This window comes from Anolis sagrei, chromosome 2 (assembly GCF_037176765.1).
Source record: "Anolis sagrei isolate rAnoSag1 chromosome 2, rAnoSag1.mat, whole genome shotgun sequence".
Taxonomy (NCBI): domain Eukaryota; kingdom Metazoa; phylum Chordata; class Lepidosauria; order Squamata; family Dactyloidae; genus Anolis; species Anolis sagrei.
The window spans coordinates 161,877,682-161,902,254 of record NC_090022.1 but is presented as its reverse complement, the minus strand read 5'-3'; the positions used below and the strand labels follow the sequence as shown (position 1 = coordinate 161,902,254).

General features: G+C 38.8%; 1 protein-coding gene across 2 annotated transcripts in view; it reads right to left on the bottom strand.

Moving 5' to 3' along the window:
- Positions 1 to 1,317: 1,317 nt before the first annotated feature.
- TYK2 (tyrosine kinase 2) overlaps positions 1,318 to 24,573 on the bottom strand; it is a 69,274-nt gene continuing 46,018 nt past the window's right edge. The window contains exons 14-24 of one of the 2 annotated variants that reach the window (XM_060763611.2): positions 23,847 to 23,974; positions 21,391 to 21,526; positions 17,960 to 18,111; positions 16,050 to 16,212; positions 14,734 to 14,831; positions 11,640 to 11,832; positions 8,803 to 8,921; positions 8,352 to 8,524; positions 6,702 to 6,819; positions 6,087 to 6,197; positions 1,318 to 3,201 (exon numbers count right to left, since the gene is read on the bottom strand). In XM_060763611.2, coding sequence (XP_060619594.2) covers positions 3,067 to 3,201; positions 6,087 to 6,197; positions 6,702 to 6,819; positions 8,352 to 8,524; positions 8,803 to 8,921; positions 11,640 to 11,832; positions 14,734 to 14,831; positions 16,050 to 16,212; positions 17,960 to 18,111; positions 21,391 to 21,526; positions 23,847 to 23,974 — 1,526 coding nt within the window. In that variant the 3' untranslated portion in view covers positions 1,318 to 3,066. The remainder of the gene's footprint in view (positions 3,202 to 6,086; positions 6,198 to 6,701; positions 6,820 to 8,351; positions 8,525 to 8,802; positions 8,922 to 11,639; positions 11,833 to 14,733; positions 14,832 to 16,049; positions 16,213 to 17,959; positions 18,112 to 21,390; positions 21,527 to 23,846; positions 23,975 to 24,573) is intronic. The other variant, XM_060763612.2, reaches the window with a different exon arrangement.

The following is a 24,573-nucleotide window of genomic DNA, read 5'->3' as shown; positions in this document are numbered from 1 at the left end:
AAGATAGCTCCAAGAACCTTTCCTATCTAAAATGGGTTTCTTTTATCTTTAATAAACATATTATTTTTGATCCTATGAGTTGTGGATCTGCAATCGTGTTCTATCCTGTTGAATGGAAGTCAATCCTTGCTCACTAAGTTTCTGCTGCTTATGAACTGTGCATCCTGCACTCTGCTTTACTTTTGGTGGAATCACCCCCAGTTATTTTTGAGCCTAACAGCTCCTGATTCCCAACAAAGCTCACTCCGCTCCCCAGATTCGGACCTACGACCTTTCGGTCAACAAGCTCAGCGGTTTAACCCACTGTGCCACCAGGGGCTCCCTTGTTCAATGTTAGGGTCCCAATTTTTTTAATGAACATAACCTAATAGCATAACCTTTAGATATTTTCATGATTCAATTATGCAGTGTTTACAATGGACTCTGCAGAAGATGCTTCAGCTATACTTCATAAAAAAGGAAAATCAGCCTTGTAAGCCTTGCATATTGTTATCAGTTAATGTTTGATTTCATACTTGTTTTATATACCTATATATCTGGGGTCATGGAAAAATTTCTTGGGCCAAGAGGAGTTCCGAGTGGAAAGGTTTAAAGGTTTTTGTGGCCTTGTCTGTCAGTAAGGAGAAATTGGAATGCTTCTTACTTTTCGTGTAGGAAACTATTATTAAGTACAACTGATTGGCTTTACTGAGATTTCCAGGGGGTGGGGTGGGAGTGTCTCACGGCAATTTCTGAACAATTCATATTAGAATTGACCTCAATTAATATCTTGACCTTAAAGCCAAAAAACATTCAAGGATATGCTTATGCAGTCCTCCATGCTACCAGGCCATATTGAGTGAGAAAGAGAGGCATGTCCTGTAACTCTTTCTCGTAGTTTGTATGTATCCAGGTGCCCCTTTGAAAAATCCAAGCCATGTTAAAATTTATGCACATGTCTTATTTTCCTTCCACCTTTACCTTATTTGGTAGACATTTAACTGATTATATCCAGATAATAAATATACAACCCCTCCCCTCAATCCAGTTCTGTAATTTGGTACTCAGACTGCAGCCTCAGAACAGGCACCAAGCAAGAGTTCAAAGTATAAAATAGTTTGAATAAAACTGGGCAATAAGCCCAAGAGCACTCCCAACTTCTCGTGTGCTCCTTTTTTAAAACTGAAGCGGGCCTCAACCAAGTGGCCATGTGGAAAGAACACCATGCCTCTGGAAAATCAAAGCTTTCACAGCACAGTTAATGAAAGAGCAATTTTAACCAACTGCATTCGTCATTCCTTTATATTTGATCCATCTTCCCAAAAGCAGAGATAAAAAGAAAATGAATTTTTACCGTATCCTTTTATGATATACAAAGAGTCATGTTTGTGGCAAAACTATCTTCGCTCCAAGGAGAAACAGCCTGGGACAGGCTCATCAATGTCCAACAGGCTCAAATTCACAAAAAGTAGTCATGACCAATCTCCAGGTTAGGGAGAAGAAATGGGTGACAAAGAAAACATGTTAACAAGGCAGGAGACAGTACTGTAAGCAAGTGGGATACTGTTTTGGGGGCACATAACAGAGAGGCAAAACCTGGAATTTGCAACAATTAGATGAGATTTGAAATGTATGAAAATGGAGCTGGCTATATTCAAAGCTGGTCTGATTTTTTTAAAAAAATAATAAAAATAATAAAGAGCTCCTGAAAGTTAGGGTGCAAGAAAGCATTTTAAAAAGGACAGTTAAGAGATATCACAGTCAATCTGGGTGCATATGGCTCCTAGTTTTCCCTCCAAGGTGATGGCTCACCACCAGGATTATTGGCAAGCCAAAACTTGACTACATTTACAAAACACAAGGGTGATTGGGCAACAGCAACCAAGTCAGTGGCCCCAAGGCACTGTCATTACTTATCTTCAGTTTCAGTATAATTTAAGGCCTGCAGCATCATTTTCTTCCCATCTACTCTCTTCAAATTCAAAAGACACACGTCACAAAAGTTTCTGGCTTACAAGAGCAGGGAATGGGAGGTGCTGAAGAGTTTTGGTATTGGTTGGTGATTCCAAACAAACAACAGGATGCATAATGGTTTGTAGTAAAAGAAGAGGCTCATTTATGTTCTCTAAAAACCCAGTTGGTTCTGAGAAAGTTCATAGAGATGAAGTAAGCTGATGCCTGTGGTGAATTTTCGTAAGTAGAAAAGCATTTCTGAACAAAGTAGAATCTTTTCTTCATCCTTACTGAGTAACAGCATGGAGTCACTTTTCAGCATGAACCTATGTGCCGGTAAAAGTTCATTTTTCTTGTATCCAATCATAGATGTTTAGTGGAAAGAGAAACATCTGCTCCAATATAGAAGTGCAAAGGTAGCTATACCATGGCTAGAAGAATGTAAGAGCTCTGAAATATCCCAAAATTGGGTACATAAGAACAAAAACTAGTTCATATGTCTTTGGGCGTCTGAATTATATCCTTTGAAAAAAGGATTAAAGGCAAGTAAAAAAAAACAACCTTTTTCTAGGAAAACTGTTCCAAGCAAAGGGCCCGCAATAGTCTTATGATTATTAAGCAGATGCAGCACTAAATATTCTGCATGCTACATATCTTGTGCAAGACAGACACTTATCGTAAGCCAGGGTGTTGCCTGTAAAATATCCAGGTCCTTTTCTCACTGACCTTTTAATCCAATTACATTGTCTGCCTGCACCAAACCAGAATAATACAGCGAAGACTCACTCACTTCCCTGCACTTGTGTATTCACACATTTAGACCAAGTTGTGTGGTTTTCAAGACCACTCAGACCATGGCTGAGTACAGAAACAGACATTGCTTCATAAGCACAAGCTGCCTGTATTCAAAAAAGAAAAACTGAGAGGGTCCTCCCATGAATCATATCACATTTGAAAGGGCAGAGGATGAAGCCTGACAAAGCAGGCACATTCTTCACTGGCTCTGGACAGTAAATTGACATTATGTCAGAGTTCCAAGACAGGGTAATACTCAAAAGTAGATTCCCTGCTGACAATGTGGCTTTCTAAGCACATTGAGTGCAGATCAGAGTGGGGTCTTTGGCTTCCTCTTGCTCAACACTCATTGAAAACAGAGGGGGCCTGGGCCTTGTACTTTTCATGAAAGGCTTTCAGGATGGGTACAAGGTTTGCAAAGGATGGGCGGAATGAAGACTCCAGCTCCCAACAGTTCTTCATCAGGCGGTAAATCTGGGGAAGAAGTCACAGGTTTAGAACAGAACAAGCAGATGGAACAAAGAAGAAAAAGCTAGCACCAAATAAGGTTTTGTAGGCCCACATTATAGTTATGCTGCTGAAACAAAGGATCCTGGCCCCATTCAATGCATATGGAAGGTAAATTACAATCCAGTTAAAGCTAGTTGGAGTATGGGACATTTACATATCCGGCTCTGGAACTCCCTTCCCCAGGGAGATTAGATAAGCCCTTACTCTGTCCACCTTCCACAAAGACTTGAAAAGTTGGATGTTCCAGTGTGCCTTTGAATGACAGTTTAAGTCCCCGATCAGGTCTGCCCAGCCCTAAGTTACTGATTTGGTTTTTTAGCACTTTACTCGTAACCTGGCCATATAGTTTGAATTTTGTACAAGTCCTTACCCTGCCTTCTTGGATCTGATCATGCCCACTATTTCCTGGTTACTGATTGTTTGATATCAGTTGATGTACTTTTATGATTTTTTTAATTCTGGTTTTAATTGTTTTAACTATATCTATATAAATAAAAATGTAATGTTCGTTTGTGGGATTTACATAACTCATAAACCACTGGACAAATTGACACCAAATTTGGCCAGCATACACCTAACAACCCAATGGATGTCCTTCACTCAAAAAATTGATTTTGTCATTTGGGAGTTGTAGTTGCTGGGATTTATAGTTCACCTTCAATCAAAGAGCATTCTGAACCCCACCAATGATGCAATTGAACCAAACTTGGCACACAGGTCTCCCATGACCAACAGAAAATACTGGAAAGGTTTGGTGGGCAGTGTCCTTTGGTTTTGGAGTTGTAGTTCACCTATATCCAGAGATCACTGTGGACTCAAACAGTGATGGATCTGGACCAAACTTGCCACAAATACTCCATATGCCCAAATATGAACACAGATGGAGTTTGGGGGTGGGGGGTGGGGTGTGTGTGGGGAATAGACCTTGACATTTGTGAGTTGTAGTTCCTGGGATTTATAGTTCACCTACAATCAAAGAGCATTCTAAACCCCACCAACGTTAGAATTAGGCCAAACTTTCCACACAGAAGCGCCATGACCAACAAAAAATACTGTGTTTTCTGATGGTCTTTGGTGACCCCTCTAACACCCCTTTATGACCTCCACTGGTTGAGAAATGGTGCCTTAAGGCCATCCAGTCCACTCTCTTCACCAAGGCAAGAAAACATAACCAAAACCCTCCTGACAAAGAGCCATCCAGCCATAGGTATAGATAGATACATATGATTCACATACACACACACATACAGAGATATGTATATGACAGATATAGTATCATAGATTGTCCCCTAAAGAAGGACAATTATATGTTGCACGTTCCAGAGTAGACAAACCAGACAATCTCCACATCAACACTGACAAAGAAACAGTAAGAAATACTGTTTACCCACAAGTATCAAGAAATTACATATATTAGAAACCAACACTTTCTCATTACTTTATTTTCCAGATCACCAGACTGGGCCACAGCAATGCATGGCAGGGGACGGCTAGTTGTTTATATGTTATTATGTTTGTAATTGAGTTTTAGTTTGTAATCCTTGTTTATGCTGGGCTTGATTCCCATGTAAGCTGCCCCGAGTCCCTACAGGAAGATGGTGGCAAGATATAAAATTGTTATTGTTATTATTATTATTATTAATACCAATTAAGGTAAAAAAAGTAAGTGATAAAGTAACAATTCCATGGTCTATATTCTAACAGCTAAAATGATTGGCCAGCAATTGGGCAATAATGTAATTCTGTTGTATCTCCATTTCAGGGATTTTACAGAACTAACTGCACCATGACCAGTAAGTAAATGTAATTGTCACATGCCACATATAGATGATCACAATTCATAAGTAAGAGAGAGCAAGCTTGCTTTCTGCTGCTCTGGAGACTAGGGCCCCTTCTACACTGCAATATACAATCCAGATAATCTGCTGTGAACTGGAACATATGGCAGTGTAGACTTATATATTACAGTTCAAAGAAGATAATGTGGATTATCTGCTTTTATAACCTGGAATATATGGCAGTATAGAAGGGGTCTGGGGCTCAATGCAGCAATGGGCTCAAATTCCAGGAAAGGAGATTCCTCCTGAATATTAGGAAGAACTTCCTAACTATAAGAGCTGTTCAGCACTTGGACTCTCTGCCTCAGAATGCAATGGAAGCTTCTTCCTTGGAAACTTAAACAGAGGCTGGATGGCCATCTGTCAGGGGTACTTCGTGCTTTTCCTGCATGGCAGGGGGTTGGACTAGATGGCCCATGGTCTCTTCCAACTCTATTATTCTATGATTCTATGATATACAATATAGAAACCTTAATCCTCAAGAGCTGCCATTTCCAGCACATTTTCTTCATGCCAGAGAAGCGACTTATGACATCTTGGGAACATATTGAGATGTTTGCCTATATTTAAAATCCTGTATTTACCATCTAAAAGTAAACCTCAATGAACCTCACCGAGCTTACTTCTAAGTAGAAATGTACAGTTTTGTACTAGGTGATGTGTCAACGTTTTTTGTTTTAATTCATATGTTTATTTTCTTACTGCATGTATATATCTGCATGGCATCAAATTGCTGCCGTTCTGTAAGACCACTGAGTCTCCCTTTTGGGGTGAGAAGGGTGGAATTTAAATGTAGTAAATAAAGTCTAAACAAATTGCATGTGTGTGTGTGTGTGGGTTCAAATATGCTTCAAATAACATGGGCTCCTTCCTAAAAATGTTTCAGTCCTATTAGACAGTTCACTTCCACTGCAACACAGAAACCTACTGCTACACAGTGAAAATATTTCAAACGAACAGTGAGTTCTATGTTTCAAACAACAAAGACAAAAGACAAAGATCCAGACTCACCTCAAAAGGACAGTCTTTTGGGTTGGGCAACCTTTTTCCTCGGTCCAGCAACTCTATAAGCCTCAGCACTGTCATTTGACCATGGATTGCCCCAATCATCTCAATGAATTTCTAAAACAAGAGAAAGCAATCCATAGTTAAGTGTTTTGGGAAGAAGGCAGAAAAATGCATCATGTTGTGAGTTCCTTACGCTACAATTTTTTTGTTTTTCAAGAGACATCAAAATACATATAACAAAAGCTTTATTTTTTACAGGCGGCGGGATTTTCCAAAGAAAGCACGGCTTACCCTGCAGCTTCTCACTTGTTTTGATTGGACACAAGAACAATGCCAATAAAAAATGCAGGGAACATAACAATGAAAAGGCAGTTTTTTAAAAAAAAACTTAGAGAAATCGGTACATATTGTGAAAAATACACAACACATGTATAGTCTATGTGTCAATAACAGGTGGTTAAACAGGCATAAGCACACTGGGCAACTAAACTGCAACTGAAACAGTGGAACCTTGGGTAAAGCCATCTAAGACACAAAAATATACCAAGATCACTTCACAGCTCTCAGCCTTGTTAAACATTTATCACCTCTTTTTGTATCACTTGTGATTGCACTCACCGCAGGAGGGCTCTGACTAGAATCACAGCGTGTCAAGAGTTCATACAATGTTACACCAAAGGACCAGACATCAGAGGTGTAGTAGAATTTACAGTCTTTCAGGCATTCCACAGCATACCTGCGGTGCACAGAAAACAGAACAGATGAATTGCAAATAAAAAGTCATAAAGGTTTTCTTGCTGGATTAGAGAAAAGTCCATTTGGTCCAGCAATCTATTTCTGAAAACTTCACAAGCAGAGCAGGATGGTGATCTGGATCTTCAATGGAACACACCACAGCAATGCGCCATCTCTTGAAAATGGACATTCCATTTAGTCATCTTCACGAATGAATACATAAACATCGCCTTGCTGAACCAAGACATGTTCTTTGGAATACATCTACTTTTGCTCAATGTAAACAAGAGTCCTTCTTTTTCAAGGCAGAAGTCACAGGAGCATGCAGCTATTGCCACGTCTTAGAACTTTCAATTAAATTAGAGGAAAGGATAAAAAAGATTATTAGAGCATATCAAAACATGTAGTCCTAGAGACCTTATTCCTGGATTTAAGTTATTTATTTATTTATTTACTTTATTTTTATACCGCATTTTTCAGCCTAATTCGGCGACTCAATGCGGTTTCAAAGTATAGAGTGTTTCCTCATTATTCAGAACATCTGGCTGTGCTTCACACTGAACCTTTCCAAAAGCAGAACCCATTCTCAAATTTGTTTCTTTGCTTTCAAGATATTACCATATATACTCGACTATAAGCCGACCCGAATATAAGCCGAGGCACCTAATTTTACCACAAAAAACAGGGAACACATATTGACTCGAGTATAAGCCGAGGGTGGGAAATGCAGCCGCTACAGGTAAATTTCAAAATAAAAATAGATACCAATAAAATTACATTAATTGAGGCACCAGGAGGTGAAATGTTTTTGAATATTTACATAAAACTGTAATTTGAGATAAGACTACCCAACTCTGATTAAATCATTATTTTAACCTTCTTCAATGTAAATATACTTACATATCCTTCCAACAATAATAAAGAGAATAAAATAATAAATGTAATAATAATAATAATAACAATAAAGTAAAATAATGGAAATGCAACAACAACAGTAATAATAATGTAATAATAGAGTAAAATAATAAATGCAATAATAATAAAGTATAACAAATGTAATAATAATAATAATAGGGTAAAATACTGTAAATGTAATAATAATAAAGAAAGTAAAATAATACATGAAATAAAAATAATACTAACAGAATAAAATAATAAATAACCTTGACTCGAGTATAAACCGAGGGGAGCTTTTTCAGCCTAAAAAAGGGGCTGAAAAACTAGGCTTATACTTGAGTATATACAGTACTTTATGTATTTATTTATTTTGGATATTTATATCCTGTCCTATCTCGACCTCTGCAGAGGGACTCAGTGTGGCTACCAAACCGGCACCTCAGGGTGCCCACAACCAAAAACATAAATATACATTTTAAATAACAATATAGCAATAAAACAGTATAAAACAGTATAAACACAATCTAATAGTCAACAGTCGCCGATTTATACATTGTCTGCATAAATGAGTTGTAATTTGGTCACCATTCTCTTCAAATATCTGAAGTCCACATGGTTTTGTGACTGCTTACTTACCAAAAGACAGGACTATCTCCATCTTCACAGACACGATAATATTCATGTCCTTCAGGGATGGCTTTGGCCAGTCCAAAATCTCCTATCTTCACTACATTCTCGTTCTCCAAAAGAACATTTCTGGCTGCAAGATCCCTATGGATGTAGCGCAAAGAGTGGAGGTAAGCCATTCCCTAAGTAAGCAAGGAAAAAATAAAAAAATATATTTTAGAAATAGAATTCCTACTCACGCGTGTAATTAAGAAGCCAACAATCAGAAATTGGGACCAAAATCAGAATCAGGACTCCTGAATCTTAGATGGGTAGGATTACCTCCCAAAGCCAAACCACAATTTTTCTTCATCCCTCAGAACCTTATTCAGTCCCACACCAAGGCCTATGATCTCAAATAATTATATTTTCTGGGTTGGTGTCCACATTAAATTCACCTCCTGAGGCTGGGAGACATTACCTCACAGATCTGCTGTGCAAAGAGGAGAATGTGGGCCAGGCTGACATTGTGCTTGGGTAGGTAGTCTCTCAGGCTCCCCAAAGGCACATATTCCATGATAAGTTGCACAACTTTTTCCCCTAGAAATAAATATTTCAGAAAATTATTTCCATTGCTGTTCTGCAAATAAGCGAAGCCGCATATATTGGTTCTATGGACACAGAGGTCATACCATATTTCATTTTCACTCATTCTACTCCAAGACAAGTTACACTCATATAACACATTCATTCATTTCTAAACCTGACTGACTCTTTCAATCCTCATTCTCGCTCATTCAGTCCATATTCAACCATTTTCAGACCAAGTGCCATAGAATCATAGAATCACAGAGTTGGAAGAGACCTCATCAGCCTTATGCAAATCCCTTCAGATATTCCACCAATCACAACTCACTTTCAGCATTCCATTTTTCAGCTCCTCCCACCAGCTCATTTCCTGATTACACAAAACATACACAACCAAATACCCTTTATAGCAATCATGGGCAAACTTTGGCCCTCCAGGTATTTTGGACTTCAACTCCCACAATTCCTAACAGCCTATCAGCTGTTAGGAATTGTGGGAGTTGAAGCCCAAAGTGCTTGGAGGGCCGAGCTTGCCCATGCCTGCTTTATAAATAAAACAATTATTTTCCATCAAAAGCGCATGACATCACAGCTAACACAAAGATCATTGGGAAGTATGGAAGTGACAGTAGAAGAGACAAGTAATAATAATAAAATAAAACTTTATTTATATACCGCTCTATCTCCCCGAGGGGGAATCAGGGTGGTTTCCAAGTAAGATCACCAAAACATACAGAGTAAACAGCATGTCATAAAATTAACAAAACAACATAAACATAAAATTATCACAGCAACACATATATATGTAAAATAATCCTGCCTGTTCAGAGCAATTAAAAGGCTGGTGGCAGGCTTCCAGGAGAGGAGATGCATAATGGAGCAGATACCATTATGCAAATACATTCAGGGACATATGGAAAAAAGAGGATGAAGGGAAGGGAAAATGGATGGGAGACACATGAAAGAAGGCTGAGTGGTGCTGGTCAATGACCGAAATAAATGATTTGATTTGATTTGATTGAGTGGTAAGAGTGGAGAAGGGCTATTCCTTCTAACTCTTGTTTCTAGCACCCATAACTCATGGGACAGAATGAGTGTCCCTTATCTGGAAATCCGAAATCTTAAATACTCATATTTACTCGAGTCTAATGTGCCATCAAATCTAATACCCACCTCAATTTCCAAAACCCTGAAAACAAAGAAAGTATTTGCTGGCAAATGTAATGTGCAACGGGAAAAAGTACACTCAGTCATTTGGCCAAAAAGGTGCACAATTACAGTTGTTGCCTGCTTAGAAATCTTTCTTTAAAAAAAAAAGCGTTAGAGCACCAAAGCTTCCCGCAATGGAAAAGAAAACCTTGGGTGTATCTATGCTTAGAATGAATCCACTTTAACTGCCCTGGCTCAATGCTGTGGGGTCATGGGGCCTGTAGTTTGGGATCATGGAGGCTGCCAAGGAATGTGAATGCCTCACCCAACTACAAATCCCAGTACTGAGTCATGGTAAAAGGAACTATCTGCTGTTCACCATTCTCTCTAAGAGAAGTGGTGGCAACCTTTAGGGAGTAGTGACGGGCAGATTTAATATTCCTTATCTAAAATGTTTAGGACCACAAATGCCCAGTATTGCAGATTTGGGACTTTCATTTTGGATTTTGGAATACATAATGAGATATCATAGAGATGGGAACCACATCTAAACATGAAATGTACTTATATTTCAAATAAACTTTACGCATCTATTCTGAAGTAAATTTATGCTCAATATCTTTAAAGTTTGTGTACATTGAGCCACCAGAAAGCAAAGGTGTCACAATCTCAGACATTCATATGGGCATTTTTGGATTTTTGGAGTACTGTATTTACTCGAATCTAATGCTCACCTTTTTTGGCTAAGCTATCTCCCCAAAATTAGGGTGTGCATTAGAGTAGCATAAAATGCTAATCTTAGTCCTGAGTCAAAGCAAAAGGGGAAGCTACTTTAGGATCGGAACCTGGAGCTATTTATTTATTTATTTACAGGTTAAACCCCTGTGCCAGCAGGACTGAAGACCGACAGGTCGCAGGTTCGAATCCGGGGAGAGGCGGATGAGCTCCCTCTATCAGCTCCAGCTCCTCATGCGGGGACATGAGAGAAGCCTCCCACAAGGATGATAAAAACATCGAATCATCTGGGTGTCCCCTGGGCAACATCCTTGCAGACGGCCAATTCTCTCATACCAGAAGCAACTAGCAGTTTCTCAAGTTGCTCCTGACAGGATAAAAAAACCAAAAACAAACAAACCACATTTATATACCACCCCACTCAGCCCAGAGGTGACTAAGAGCAGAGGGATGTCACCTCTAATTTAAGATCAAGGCCTCATATTATGCCTATGGCTGAGCTGTTCATAACAATCAACGACTCTTGAGGTTTCAAGTCCAGCTGCGCACAAATGGCAGATGTACTAAGATTCAAGGAATCCTCAAAATGTTTCATGTGGTCATTTCCCTGACCTTGACCACTGAAGTAGAAACACTGGAAAGGTTAGCAGTGCTGTGGAAAAAGTGAGAAGAGATATGTTGCTGCAGCATCTGTTAAAGGTCAACAGGACCCAAAATTTTGGGAAAAATGTGAATGAAGTAGCAATGAAGATAAGTGCTCCTTTTGCAATCTCCCCTGCTTAAAAACACTCCAGTGCCAAGACCCCTTACACCCAGGCCTTAAGGTGCCAACACCAGATCCCATACCTTGTTCACTACAGCAGCCCTTGTACTTGACAATGTTCTCATGGTAGAGGGTTTTCAGGATTTCAATTTCCTTTTTCCAGCTAGTCAGCAGCTGTTGGCTGCAGCCCGATTTCAATGACTTCACTGCCACCATCTCACCCGTGCCATCATTGGTGGGATCATAGCAGTACAAGCTCACTTTGCCAAAGTGACCCTAACCAAAATGAGAGAGAAAAAAACAACAAAAGAGAGAGAGAGATTTGATATCTCAAAAGACAAACATTTCACTGCACCCGAAAAGGTATACACAGTATTACTAGAGAAAGACCTGATCTCCAGAATGTTCCTGGGGCAAACAATCCTATGCGACAAACCAATGCAGGAATTAATCTTATGACAAGCTCCCTTTTTGCTCAGTATCTTAACCAGCATTAATGTCAGCCAAATAATACATATAGCCCGGAAAAACCTACAACAACCCAAATAATACATTTCACAGTCAAGTCTGAAGAAATGTTAGTAGAAGTGACAAAAAAATGTTAGTGACAAAAAACTACTGCATGTTTCTGACCCACTGACAAAAACCTTTGATGAATAATCTAAGTCCTTAATTTTTTATGGTGAGATAAACATGATTAAACAAGCATGGAAGTATTACACAGGTGCTGATTAAACCAACATAGCAGTATTAAATTGATGTAGTCAGTGAGTAACATTTAAAAAGAAACATGTCCCTTAATAATTTGTATAGAAAAAATGGCAATAATACCTACATAATAATAATAATAATAATAATAATAATAATAATCTTTATTTATACCCCGCCACCATCTCCCCAAAGGGGACTCGGAGCAGCTTACATGAGGCCAAGCCCAGCAATACATTACAGCAACATAAAACATAAAAAACAAAATATCACAATAAAAATAAACCAATAAAATAAAATAAATAGTACAAAATAATATAATACTTGCCTTCTTTCTTGTTCTCTCTTTCTACAACTAAAATCAATTTTATTTCTGAGTTTGCTTCACTGCCCATGTAAACTATTGCAATGCCTAGTCCACACCATAAATGGGACTATCAACCTAGTTTACCAAGCAGATGGTTCTAAAGGGCTGGGACTGAAAACAAAGTGTGCAGTACGTAGAAGTCCTAAAGAGCCCAGTTGAGTATCCATTTTCAAACAATCTGATTCACAGACACACATTTAAACCAAATAGCCTGGTATCAGCTAACAAAAGAGAATAATAACATGGAAATAGCAAATCATGGTTCGGCATGATATAAATACAAACTAGTGACAGTTGCTTGTCTTCTGCTTGAGTCTACAGTCACTGATATTTATTTTTTATTTTTCCTCCCTTTCTCCCAATATGGGGACTCAAGTCTTGACCAAAATGTAAAGCATCCAAAGAAATTTTAAACTGTGGTATGTCTGACAAGCCTGGATGATGGCGCTGTTGAGGCGCTAATGATTGTTATTTATTTATTTATTTACTTACTTTATTTGTATACCGCTCTTCTCAGCCCTTAGGCGACTCAGAGCGGTTTACAACAATTTAGGTATACACAATACAAAATCATTAAGCATTTAAAAGCAACAGCACCACAAATCATTAAACATCAATATCAATACATCACTACATCAGTATAACAAATCCATCACGTCTCATCAATGAAATCAGAATCCAAACTCGTTATCCGATATTCCGTGTTCCGATAGTCAGTCATTGTTATACTGATGTTTAATAATTTATGTTATAATTGTTTTTAATTGCCCTATATTTGTCTCGTGATGTTTTGTATTGATGTTGTTCACCGCTTTGAGTTGCCTGAGGGCCGAGAAAAGTGGTATATAAATAAAGTAAATAAATAAATAATAAATAAATAATGATGAAATCAAAGTTTGTTTCTGAGCCAGTTAGGACAAATGGCTTAAAATACGTATTAGTATTGAAAAGTAGCATCTTTTGAAATTCTTTATATAAACCCTGTCCATCCAACAGTTCCAGTGAATAAATGAGGGAGCCATAGAAGTATGCCTGCTAGTCACACCCCAAAGGCCAGCATGATGCTCAGTCAGTGTGAATGTAAAGAGAATACTCAAGTATAGGAATCCCTTTACATACATCTATACTGACACAATGGCCCTTCATATAAACTACAAGTATGCAACTGTTTTGGCCACAACAGCCAGATATGTGACCCCATTAATCATTCATGTATTTATTAAATTTGAGAGCACAAAGAGTACTGAATACCTCTCATAAAAGTAGAAACACCACATCCCCCTGTTATCTATAAAAATGCTGGGCTGCAGGTAGACAGGTTTCGGCCCAGCTTATCTATCCAAACGCATCTCTTCCTAGGAACCCAGTAGGAACTTGAGTTCGTCAAGAGAGGCCCTGCTCTCGATCCCGCCTGCCTCACAAGCACGTTTGGCGGAGACGAGAGACAGGGCCTTCTCTGTGGCAGCCCCTCTGCTGTGGAACTCTCTGCCTAGGAATATTAGATCAGCCCCCTTCCTCCTCACCTTTCAAAAGAGAGTGAAAACATGGCTCTTTGAGCAAGCATTTGGAACCTCAGGATAAATAGACAAATTTGAATTGGAAAATAACCCAGGAACGGCCAAGACAATGGAACGGATGAGGATTTGAACGAGAGGACATAGTTTTTAAATTTGTATTATTTATTGTTTTATGTTTTTAAATGTAATGTAATGTTTCTTTTTTGCTTTTTATCAAAGTATGTATTTATATAAAGCATCGAATTGTGCCAACTTTGTATGCCGCCCTGAGTCACCTTCGGGCTGATATGGGCGGGATAGAAATAATGTAAATAATAAGTAAATAAAATAAATAAATGGTTGAATTCTCTTGCATAAGAATTATCCTCTGTGTATGCAAACCTAGCACCTCAGAAGAATGTTCTGAGTGATTTTCTCTTGTAGACTGTAGTATTTTATATGCTCCAAAATGTGAAAAAAATATTTAGAATGAAATGTCACTGAATGGAAACAGACAAGTCATGAAGGGATTAGATTCAATTCTTGCTTGGTATCAATTATAGAAAGCGATTGAGTGATACTTCAAACAAAACAAAGCCAACCTACCTCACCCAGATCTCTGATCTTCTTCAGGTAGCGCTTCTGAAAGACAGTTGGGTCTGATACAGGAAATTCAGGGTTCACAGAGCTGATATCTAGAGGGTCTGAAAAATAAGAGCATAGAGTTGGGAACCAGAGAGTGAGATGCACAATAGTGAGAAGGAAAAAAACACAAGGAAAACTTAAGAGGTCTGCAAATATGTTGTGGGATTGAAAAAGAAATAGTACCGTACAGTACCATACAATCCATATGCAACCCTTTTATTAAGACACCAGTACTGGAAAAGAACAAGAGTTGGTAGCTTCAACATTTTTCTATTCCTCATTAAAGACACTGCCTCTCAAACTGTGGATCTTGACTCCAAATGGGGTCCCCTTCACTCAAGGTTATTGAATGACACTTAAACATGTGCAGAAGTCTGTTAGAAACAACGTGCAATGTTTACAGTGGATTTTGCAGAAAATGCTACAGCTATACTTCAGGAAAAGGAAAATCAGCTCGATTAACAAGCCCTGCAAATGCTGATTTATAATCAGCAAATACTGAATTTTTATGTCTCTTTTATGTAACTATATACTCGGGGTCACATAAAAGATTTCTTGGACAGAAAGAGGTTGTGAGTAGGAAAAATTTAAGAAGTTCTGATTTAAGCAAATCACTAGCTTACACTAAACAGTGTTTATTTTTATGCTTTCTTTATACTGTTATTTTTCTCCATTTCATTTAATTCTCACCTTTTTCTTTTTCTGAATCTTTTATCTTGCTATTTCACATTCAGCATTGAATTGGGAGGTCTGAACTGATACACTTTTATGTTTTGATCTCCACAATTTCTATTCATTCATAGAATCATAGAGTTGGAAGAGACCTCATGGGCCATCCAGTCCAACCCCCTGCCAGGAAGCAGGAAAGTCCGCTTTAACAAACTGTGACACAACTACAAACTGAGAGACAATATACCCTCAACAAATTATATATAGGCCTGGTTTACCATCTGAAAAACAGATTAACAGAAGCAGAGGGAAAACCCTCCCTTCAGCCTTATGGCAATTGCCCTAGTAGTATCTGTTGGACTTAATTTTCTTCCAACTTGTAATTCCTTTTCCCTTTTGCGTTATGTTTTAGTTAGATTGTGAACCCGAAGTCAGGAAAATTATGTATTCTTTTACTTGTGAAGTGCTATTTATAGTGATTATACTTTATAAATTTGATGATGACAATATAATAAGGGGAACCTTTACAGGCATTAAGTGGCTCGTAATCAGGTTATAAAGGGAGTGCGCACTATTTCGTAGGTTTGAGAAATTGCTGTTATTCTTACTCTGATCCTTACTATGTGGTTGCAGCTGGGTAAGATCTCTCAGGATGGTCCGGAAGGAAGGACGTTCCGCGGGGGCATAGTTCAGGCACTGGCTGATTAAATTAGCTAGTTCTTTAAAGGATGGTTCTGGAAGGCGATGTTTTTTCTCATAGAAGCGCTCTTTCTGCAAGGAGAAAAGTTTTGTGCATTGATGTATATACCTCACACGGAAGTCAAAGTTCACATGGAGAATCTCCAAGCACTCCTTTAGTAAAAAGTTATCTTGCCCCCATCAGTGTTGTATCACGTGTCACAATTGCTCTGCTACAACACTGAGGGTTAATTTCTTATAGTCATTTAACACCCCTGCCAACTGCTCCCAAGATTCATCCCTACCTCCGCATTATTCTAGATCATGAGAAAAATATATTATATTATGAAAAAAAGGGTGTCAAAACCAATTCCAACTAAATTTACAACCAGAAAATAGAATATAAATCAAGGAGTTTAATGCCTCCACTGAAAAAATAAAATAAAAGACTGTATATACTCGAGTATAAGCCTAGTTTTTCAGCCCTTTTTTTAGGCTGAAAAAGCCCCCCCCCCCCCGGCTTATACTTGAGTCAAGGTTATTTATTATTTTACTCTGTTGTTGTTGTTGTTGTTATTATTATTATTTTCATTTCATGTATTATTTTATTCTATTTATTATTATTACATTTATCATTTTACTCTATTATTATACATTTATTATTTTACTGTATAATTGTTGTTATTGCTAAATTCAGTATTTTACTCTTTTTATTATTATTGTTATTATTACATTTGTTATGTTACTCTCTTTATTATAATTGGAAGGATACGTAAGCACATTTACACTGAATAAAGTAAATAATCATTTAATCAGAGTTGGACAGTCTTATCTTAAATTACCATTTTTGTAAATATTCAAAAATATATAATCTACTGATTCCTCAATTAATGTAATTTAGTTGGTATCTATTTTTATTTTGTAATGTACCCGTAGTGGCTGCATTTCCCACCCTTGGCTTATACTCGAGTCAATCCATTTTCTCAGTTTTTTGTGGTAAAATTAGGTGCCTCGGCTTATATTCAGGTGGGCTTATACTCGAGTATATGCAGTAAGTTGAAATCTAGTACCAAGTTACCTGGCAAGAAACTCCATTGAATTCAATGGGATTTATATCTGATTGAATACTTGTAATATTGCACAGTTCATGGATTAATTAAGGTGACGTGCTTTAGCTTTACACTACTATTGATGAGACAGAGACAACAACAGCTTGCCTAAAGCTACCTAGTAAGCTTATATCTGGAGATTTTTCTAACTTACAATATCTAGCTTCATGGATTACTTATTACTATTACTTATTTTAGTCACAAAATATGTTATGTTCTTTGATGTAAACATCTATGTGTGTGTCTTCAAGTCAGCTGCCTACCCATAGCAAATCCAATAATTTTATGGGTTTTCATACACAAGGAATCAGATATGATTTTGCCAGTTCATTCCTTATAGCATCTGGGATTCACTGGTCTCCCATTCAAGTACTCACCAGGACTGACTTGCTTAATTGCAAAATCTAAATAACTTCAATATATAATTATACAATGATCAAACCACACTAGTAGACTAATATCACCATAATTCTCTGCACAATCTTCTCTTCCAGAGGCTAAGCAGAGGAGATAGCTCATCCTACAGTGACAAGAGGAGATGCCATCTCTGCTTGCACCAAAAGTTGACAGCACTTCTTGTCCAGCAAGTATATCATCAAGTATAATAAGGGTATGGAGTAGGACAAGGATATGGAGTAGGGCTAGGATTTAGGGACCTTGTTCTCAATCCTGCAACAAGAAACATACACAAGATATACTTGGTAGGGAAAAACAACACTGGCAAATCCTACCTCAGAAGGAGTGCGTTCTTTTAGTGGTACATCTGCATCAAAGCATATTTCTAGCAATGTGGTACCAAAGCTCCACTTGTCAGCTGCTGTACTCAGGTTGCTCACATCTCTGACACACTCTGGAGCAATCCAGGGGATCCGATCCACTCGCTCTTTGCAAGGAGAGAAAGAAATCAAGGATTAGTGCCATGCAACCAAGAGCATATAAGTGAATGTGCAAAGGATATGTCATACATGACATTTCTATCAAGTAACCACATCATGAAGCTTTTTTTTCTTGCTTTCACTGCTGTTTTAGATGTCACTCATAATGTTTTAATGAAGGCAAATAGAACTTATAAATGTTATAAATACAATGAATAAATCCAAAAGACTATCAAGAAGTGGTTTGCAATATATAGACTGCTGCTTCCCAACTCTGTAAGAAAATAGTTTTTGAGAATCATTGGGAGAGACAAGCAATACATAAATAAATAAATCATCATTATTTTGGCCCCCGGTGGCGCAGTGGGTTAAACCCCTGTGCTGGCAGGACTGAAGACCGACAGGTCGCAGGTTCAAATCCGGGGAGAGGCGGATGAGCTCCCTCTATCAGCTCCAGCTCCCCATGCAGGGACATGAGAGAAGCCTCCCACAAGAATGATAAAAACATCAAAATCATCCGGGCATCCCCTGGGCAACGTCCTTGCAGACGGCCAATTCTCTCACAACAGGACACTCCTGACATGACAAAAAAATATTATTTTGGCTGGAGTTTTTGCCATTGATAGGGTATAAATGTCTTTCCATTTGACATGAAATGATCAAACACTTAAAAATATGTCCTGGGGGCTTAAGGGGGCTTAAGGAGCTGCAAAGAAGAGATTGCAGCCACACATGACCCATAAGCTACCCTTTCCTGACTCCCAAGACTAGAAATATTTTTCCCTGATATCATCTATGGCAAGGAACTGTTTTGTATAACTTAAAATGCACTGTAATAGCCTCCTTGAAATTCTCAAACCTAGCCACAGGTTACCATTTAATTGAGAACAAGCATTACTTTCCTCCCACACCACTTAAGGGTGCCAAAACACGGGCTGACCTGACTCGCAAACCAATAATCCCTGAAAAGTTCTCCTACACAAATTTTGTTGAAATGAGTGGGTTACTGTATAGCAGAAATTCCCAGTCAATCATATGCCTCATGACTAAGCAGCTCAGGCTAGATGAGTTAATCTTCTGCTTGGTCAGCAACTGGACTTGGTATTTAGCAGCACTGGGTAGCCTCCTTTCTGACCATAGGTACATTTGCATTTCCTCTCACAGGAAATGTGGATGTGGTGAGATCAAACCAAGCCCCTTTCTCAGTTTCCACATTTTTTTTGGTCATGTCAGGAGTGACTTGAGAAACTGCAAGTCGCTTCTGATGTGAGAGAATTGGCTGTCTGCAATAACGTTGCCCAGGGGATGCCTGGATGATTTGATGTTTTTTATCATCCTTGTGGGAGGCTTCTCTCATGTCCTCGCATGAGGAGCTGGAGCTGATAGAGGGAGCTCATCCGCCTCTCCCCGGATTCGAACCTGCGACCTGTCAGTCTTCAGTACTGCTAGTACAGGGCTTTAACCCACTGCGCCACCGGGGGCTCCACATAATCTCTCTTTCTGGCTCTCCATTTCAATCTGACATCCCTTTATCGTCTTACTGATTCTCTCACTGATCTAGCTGCTTTGGAACTGGGCTGTTCACTTGTAAAGCTGCTGAAAGCAGAACAAATGCTGCTTGAGATCAGGCCAAAAGCTATAGTTGGCCATCCCACAAAGTTTCAGTTCTGCAGAGGAAGCAGGCATCTCATTCAAAGATTAACTGCATCCAGGGGCATAGAGTGGCAAACAAACACTTTGATCATGTACAAATTGTGAAACTGACCTTTCTAACAAAACCAACTGGCAGTTGAGTTCAGCACAAGGAGAAGAAACTGATGCCTCAGACAGTGTACGATCAGCTTATGGAATTTGCTACCACGAGGTTCTTTTTTATCGTGTCAGGAGTGACTTGAGAAACTGCAAGTCGCTTCTGGTGTAAGAGAATTGGCCGTCTGCAGAGACTTTGCCCAGGGAATGCCCAGATGTGTTACCATCCTGTGGGAGGTTCTCTCATGTCCCTGCATGGGAAGCTGGAGCTGACAGATGGGAACTCATCCCATCTTGCGGATTCGAACTGCCTACCTTCAGGTCAGCAGTTCAGCCAGCAAAAGGGTTTAAACCATTGAGCCACTGCAGCTCCACTACCACAAGGTGTGATGGACACAAATAGTTATTAGAAAGAGTTTGGCAATTTCAAATAGGAGAAATTTATCAATGGCTTGCCCTATTCTCCAAAGAGCTACATGGGCCAAACTAGCTATGAGAGAGTACAAATATAAAGGTTTCAATGCTTGTATTGCTTTGGCAGGTGGTGTGACCAAGGCTGCTTCTGAAATCACACTTGCATCTAGGGAACAAATCAGAATTATAACTGGTACAGGATCATCCATCAAAAACCATTCCACTCCCATGTATTGTCGAAGGCTTTCTTGGCCGGAATCACTGGGTTGTTGTAGGTTTTTTCGGGCTATATGGCCATGGTCTAGAGGCATTCTCTCCTGACGTTTCGCCTGCATCTATGGCAAGCATCCTCAGAGGTAGTGAGGTCTGTTGGAACTAGGAAAAGGGGTTTATATATCTGTGGAATGACCAAGGTGAGACAAAGGACTCTTGTCTGCTGGAGCTAGGTGTGAATGTTTCAACTGACCACCTTGATTAGCATATAATGGCCTGACAGTGCCTGGAGCAAACTTTTGTTGAGAGGTGATTAGATGTCCTTGTTTGTTTCCTCTCTGTTGTGCTGTTGCAATTTTAGAGTTTTTTTTAATACAGGTAGCCAGATTTTGTTCATTTTCATGGTTTCCTCTTTTCTGTTGAAATTGTCCACATGCTTGTGGATTTCAATGGCTTCTCATGGTGGTTGTGAGAGTGGTCCAGCATTTCTGTGTTCTCAAATAAAATGCTGTGTCCAGGTTGGTTCATCAGGTGCACTCACTCCATTTCTGAGGTAGAATTATATGATTCTTGTGGTTTCACCTACTGGTATCTGACAAAATAAAACTCTAGAAGTTTTCCAGATATCTTCAGAGCAATTTTACAGTAGCTCCTGGCAGAAATGGTTTGTTTCAATAAAGTTTGCTATTATTCATGTTTTCCTGTTCCCAATGTAAGTTCAGGAAGCTATACAGGGACACAAGGATCACAATATAAACTACTGGTGAGCTGACTCTTGACACTAACACACAAGACCTCCCCCAGACAATTTGTAATGCTGTGAGTTCAAATTAATCCCTTCAACCTTATCTGCACCAAAAAGTATATTTGAGGAAGAAACATGTTATCTAGTATTGAAAAAGATAGCTTACCTTCCCGGGAGAGCACAGTGAAGCTGACCCCAGGGTCACTGAGTTTAATGAAGGGCAGCAAGCCATCTTCCAAGCCTCTCCTCGCCAACAAGATGTTCTTGGCACATACATTGCCATGTACAAGATTTTTGCCTTCCTGTTAGAAGAACAAATGAAAATGGTCTATGAAAAGCCCCATCTCTGACATGTGTCATGCATATGAAAGAAGGAAGACTTCTGTTCAACCACAAGAAATAGAAAAATATTTCATCTCCAATATTTTGTAAGTAACATGTTTGCTATTCTACTGTGACTCAGCTTCTCCATGGGGATAGTTAAGCACTGAATAGGAAGTTTAACAATTGAGCAATTAAAGGACACACCATGGGAATTCTCTGTGAACTCCCTGGAAGTTAACCAGATTATCGCCTATGATTCAGTTATCTTTCATTACTTCATGTGAAATAAACCTGCCCTATAAAAACTAGAGCACTTCAAGCCAAAAGGCCAATCTGCACTGACCATTTAATCCAGTACGAAGCTAGATTCAAACTGTGGTGGCCAGACAGCAAACTCCCACAAAGGCATACAAAAGGAAGACCTTAATGCACACCAGTGCTCTGTGGTGCATTATTTTGTTGTGGAAACAAGGATTGGTGAGGAAGCATCAGTGGAGACACCTTTTCCCCATGACAACTCTTTCAGCAGTGGGGATACACACCCACACCCACATTAAAAATTACTTGTTCTGACTTACATACAAATTTAACTTAAGAACAAATCTATAGAACCTATTTTGTATATAACTTGGTGACTGCCTGTATACATTTGTGCAAGAATGAGTCCTATCAAAGTCAATAGGTTTATTGCTGAGGACTATTCTCTAAATTGGAAGACTACATTCTTTTGCTGCCAGGTATTCCTTTCATACAGTCTCATGCACATTTAGACTGGAATCTAAGCTCTTTTGAAAAAGTTATTTGCATGAAAAAGATGTAAGGGATGGCAAAGTACAAGTCATATAGAGTGCTGTTATTCTGAAAAGCAATTCTTTTTTCACGAAATGCATTGTAAGGTTATTTTACTTTTGTCTGTTACTGTTGAAGTAAATCTGGCTGCTTTTATTTACTACTAGCCATCCCCTGCCACGCGTTGCTGTGGCCCACATGAGGGTTCTGTGTGGGAGGTTTGGCCCAATTCTGTCGTTGGTGGAGTTCAGAATGTTCTGTGATTGTAGGTGAACTGTAAATCCCAGAAACTACAACTCCCAAATGTCAATATTCTATTTTCCCCAAACTCCACCAGTGTTCACATTTGGGCATATTGAGTATTTGTGTAGAGTTTGGTCCAGATCCATCATTGTTTGAGTCCACAGTGCTCTCTGGATGTAGGTGAAGTACAACTCCAAAACCAAAGGACACTGCCCACCAGACCCTTCCAGTATTTTCTGTTGGTCATGGGAGAACTTGTGCCAAGTTTGGTTCAATTCCATCATTGGTGGGGTTCAGAATGCTGTTTGATTGCAGGTGAACTATAAATCCCAGCAACTACAACTCCCAAATGACAAAATCATTTTTTTAAGTGAAGAACATACATTGGGTTGTTAGGTGTATCGTGTCCAAATTTGGTGCCAATTGCCCCAGTGGTTTTTGAGTTCTGTGAATACCACAAACGAACATTACATTTTTATTTATATAGATTTTAATAAGACAGGACCCAATAAGTTCTACATTATTATACTGAAAATGCACACCATCCCTGTTTTTCTCCATTCCATTGCCCCAAAACAGCAAGCTGCATAGATTCCAACTGAGACTGTCCAAACTGTTTAAAACCAAGAATAGACCTAAATAAAACCACAACAACAGAAATCTATTCCTCCCTGGAGCAAGAAAGTACAGTAGGGAGAGAAAGAGTCAAGATTTTCAAGCAAATGTAGCAGTCTGTTGTAAATGTTAAAAAGAAACAAAACAAACGAAAAAAGAGGGGGTGAAAAGGGAAATTCCTATGGCTCCTTTGACAAAAATTAGTCATTTTCCAACATTTCCAAAATCTGTAAGTTCCCATTTAAATTTGCTTATCCCCTTCAAAAATAGTGGATTTGAATGTAACTAAATCAGCTAGATAAATGTATTCTCTATTTCAGCAAAGATCATGGGGGCCAAGGGAATTATTATAGTCTACGCAGAGTAAACTGGTTTTTTTTCCCTTTGAAGCTTACAGAGTTTTTACAAAAAGCCTTGTTTTGCCATGAATGTATCGGAAAGAAAGCATGATATGCTTCCCACATCAGAATGTCAGAGATTATCTATATCTGAAATCCAGGAGGAAAGAAGCTAATATACAATAACATCATATAAACTCATTTTAAATTAAGAGAGTGGGCTAGCTGGGGCTACTTTGAGTTCTGGCAGAGGATGGGGGATATTCGTGTCCAACTACCATCATGGACCAGCCTCCAAGGCAACAAGACTTACCAAGTAACTCAGGGCACTGGCTAACTGTGCAGCGACTGTGAATTTCCAGCCCACCATTATCCGCCCTTTATTTTTCCTTAGGAAGACATCCAGGGGGCCGTGCTCAACGTACTCCTCCACCATTATATCTGAAAGAAAGAAAAGGAGGTAAAATAAGAATCATGAGACAGAGCAAGCTTTAGTATCTTTATTTCTCAGTAATATGGTACCAAACTGCTTCAAATGATGTTCAGGAATAGGAAAAGGATACTCTGGATATTCTAAGAAGTACAACAAAAGGAGGATGGATCACCAACCAAACAAATAAGGCCAGCAGCACTCAAAGGAACCTAGTAATACAGTGATATATTCGAGTTAAGAGTTTAATTTGTTCCATGACTGAACTCTTAACTCGAATCATTCTCATCTCAAAGCAAATCTTCCCATTGAAATGTCATTAATCTGTTCCAGCCCCCCAACCTTCCCCCCATTTTGTTACATGTTTTTTAAATAAGAAAATGTACTTTATAAATAACAAATAATGTATAACACACATTTACATGGAACAATAAAAAAGAAAGATCAACTTTAAAATGGTAGAAGCAGTAGCACAAAGTTGTGGCAAGGAAGCACAAACTCGAGAGGCAGAAACATCATTTTCTTCATACTGTACTCATTCCAGCCTCCCTCTCTCTCTTGCTCTCCCTCTCTCTCTTCATGAAGCCAAACATACCAGGAATAACAATCA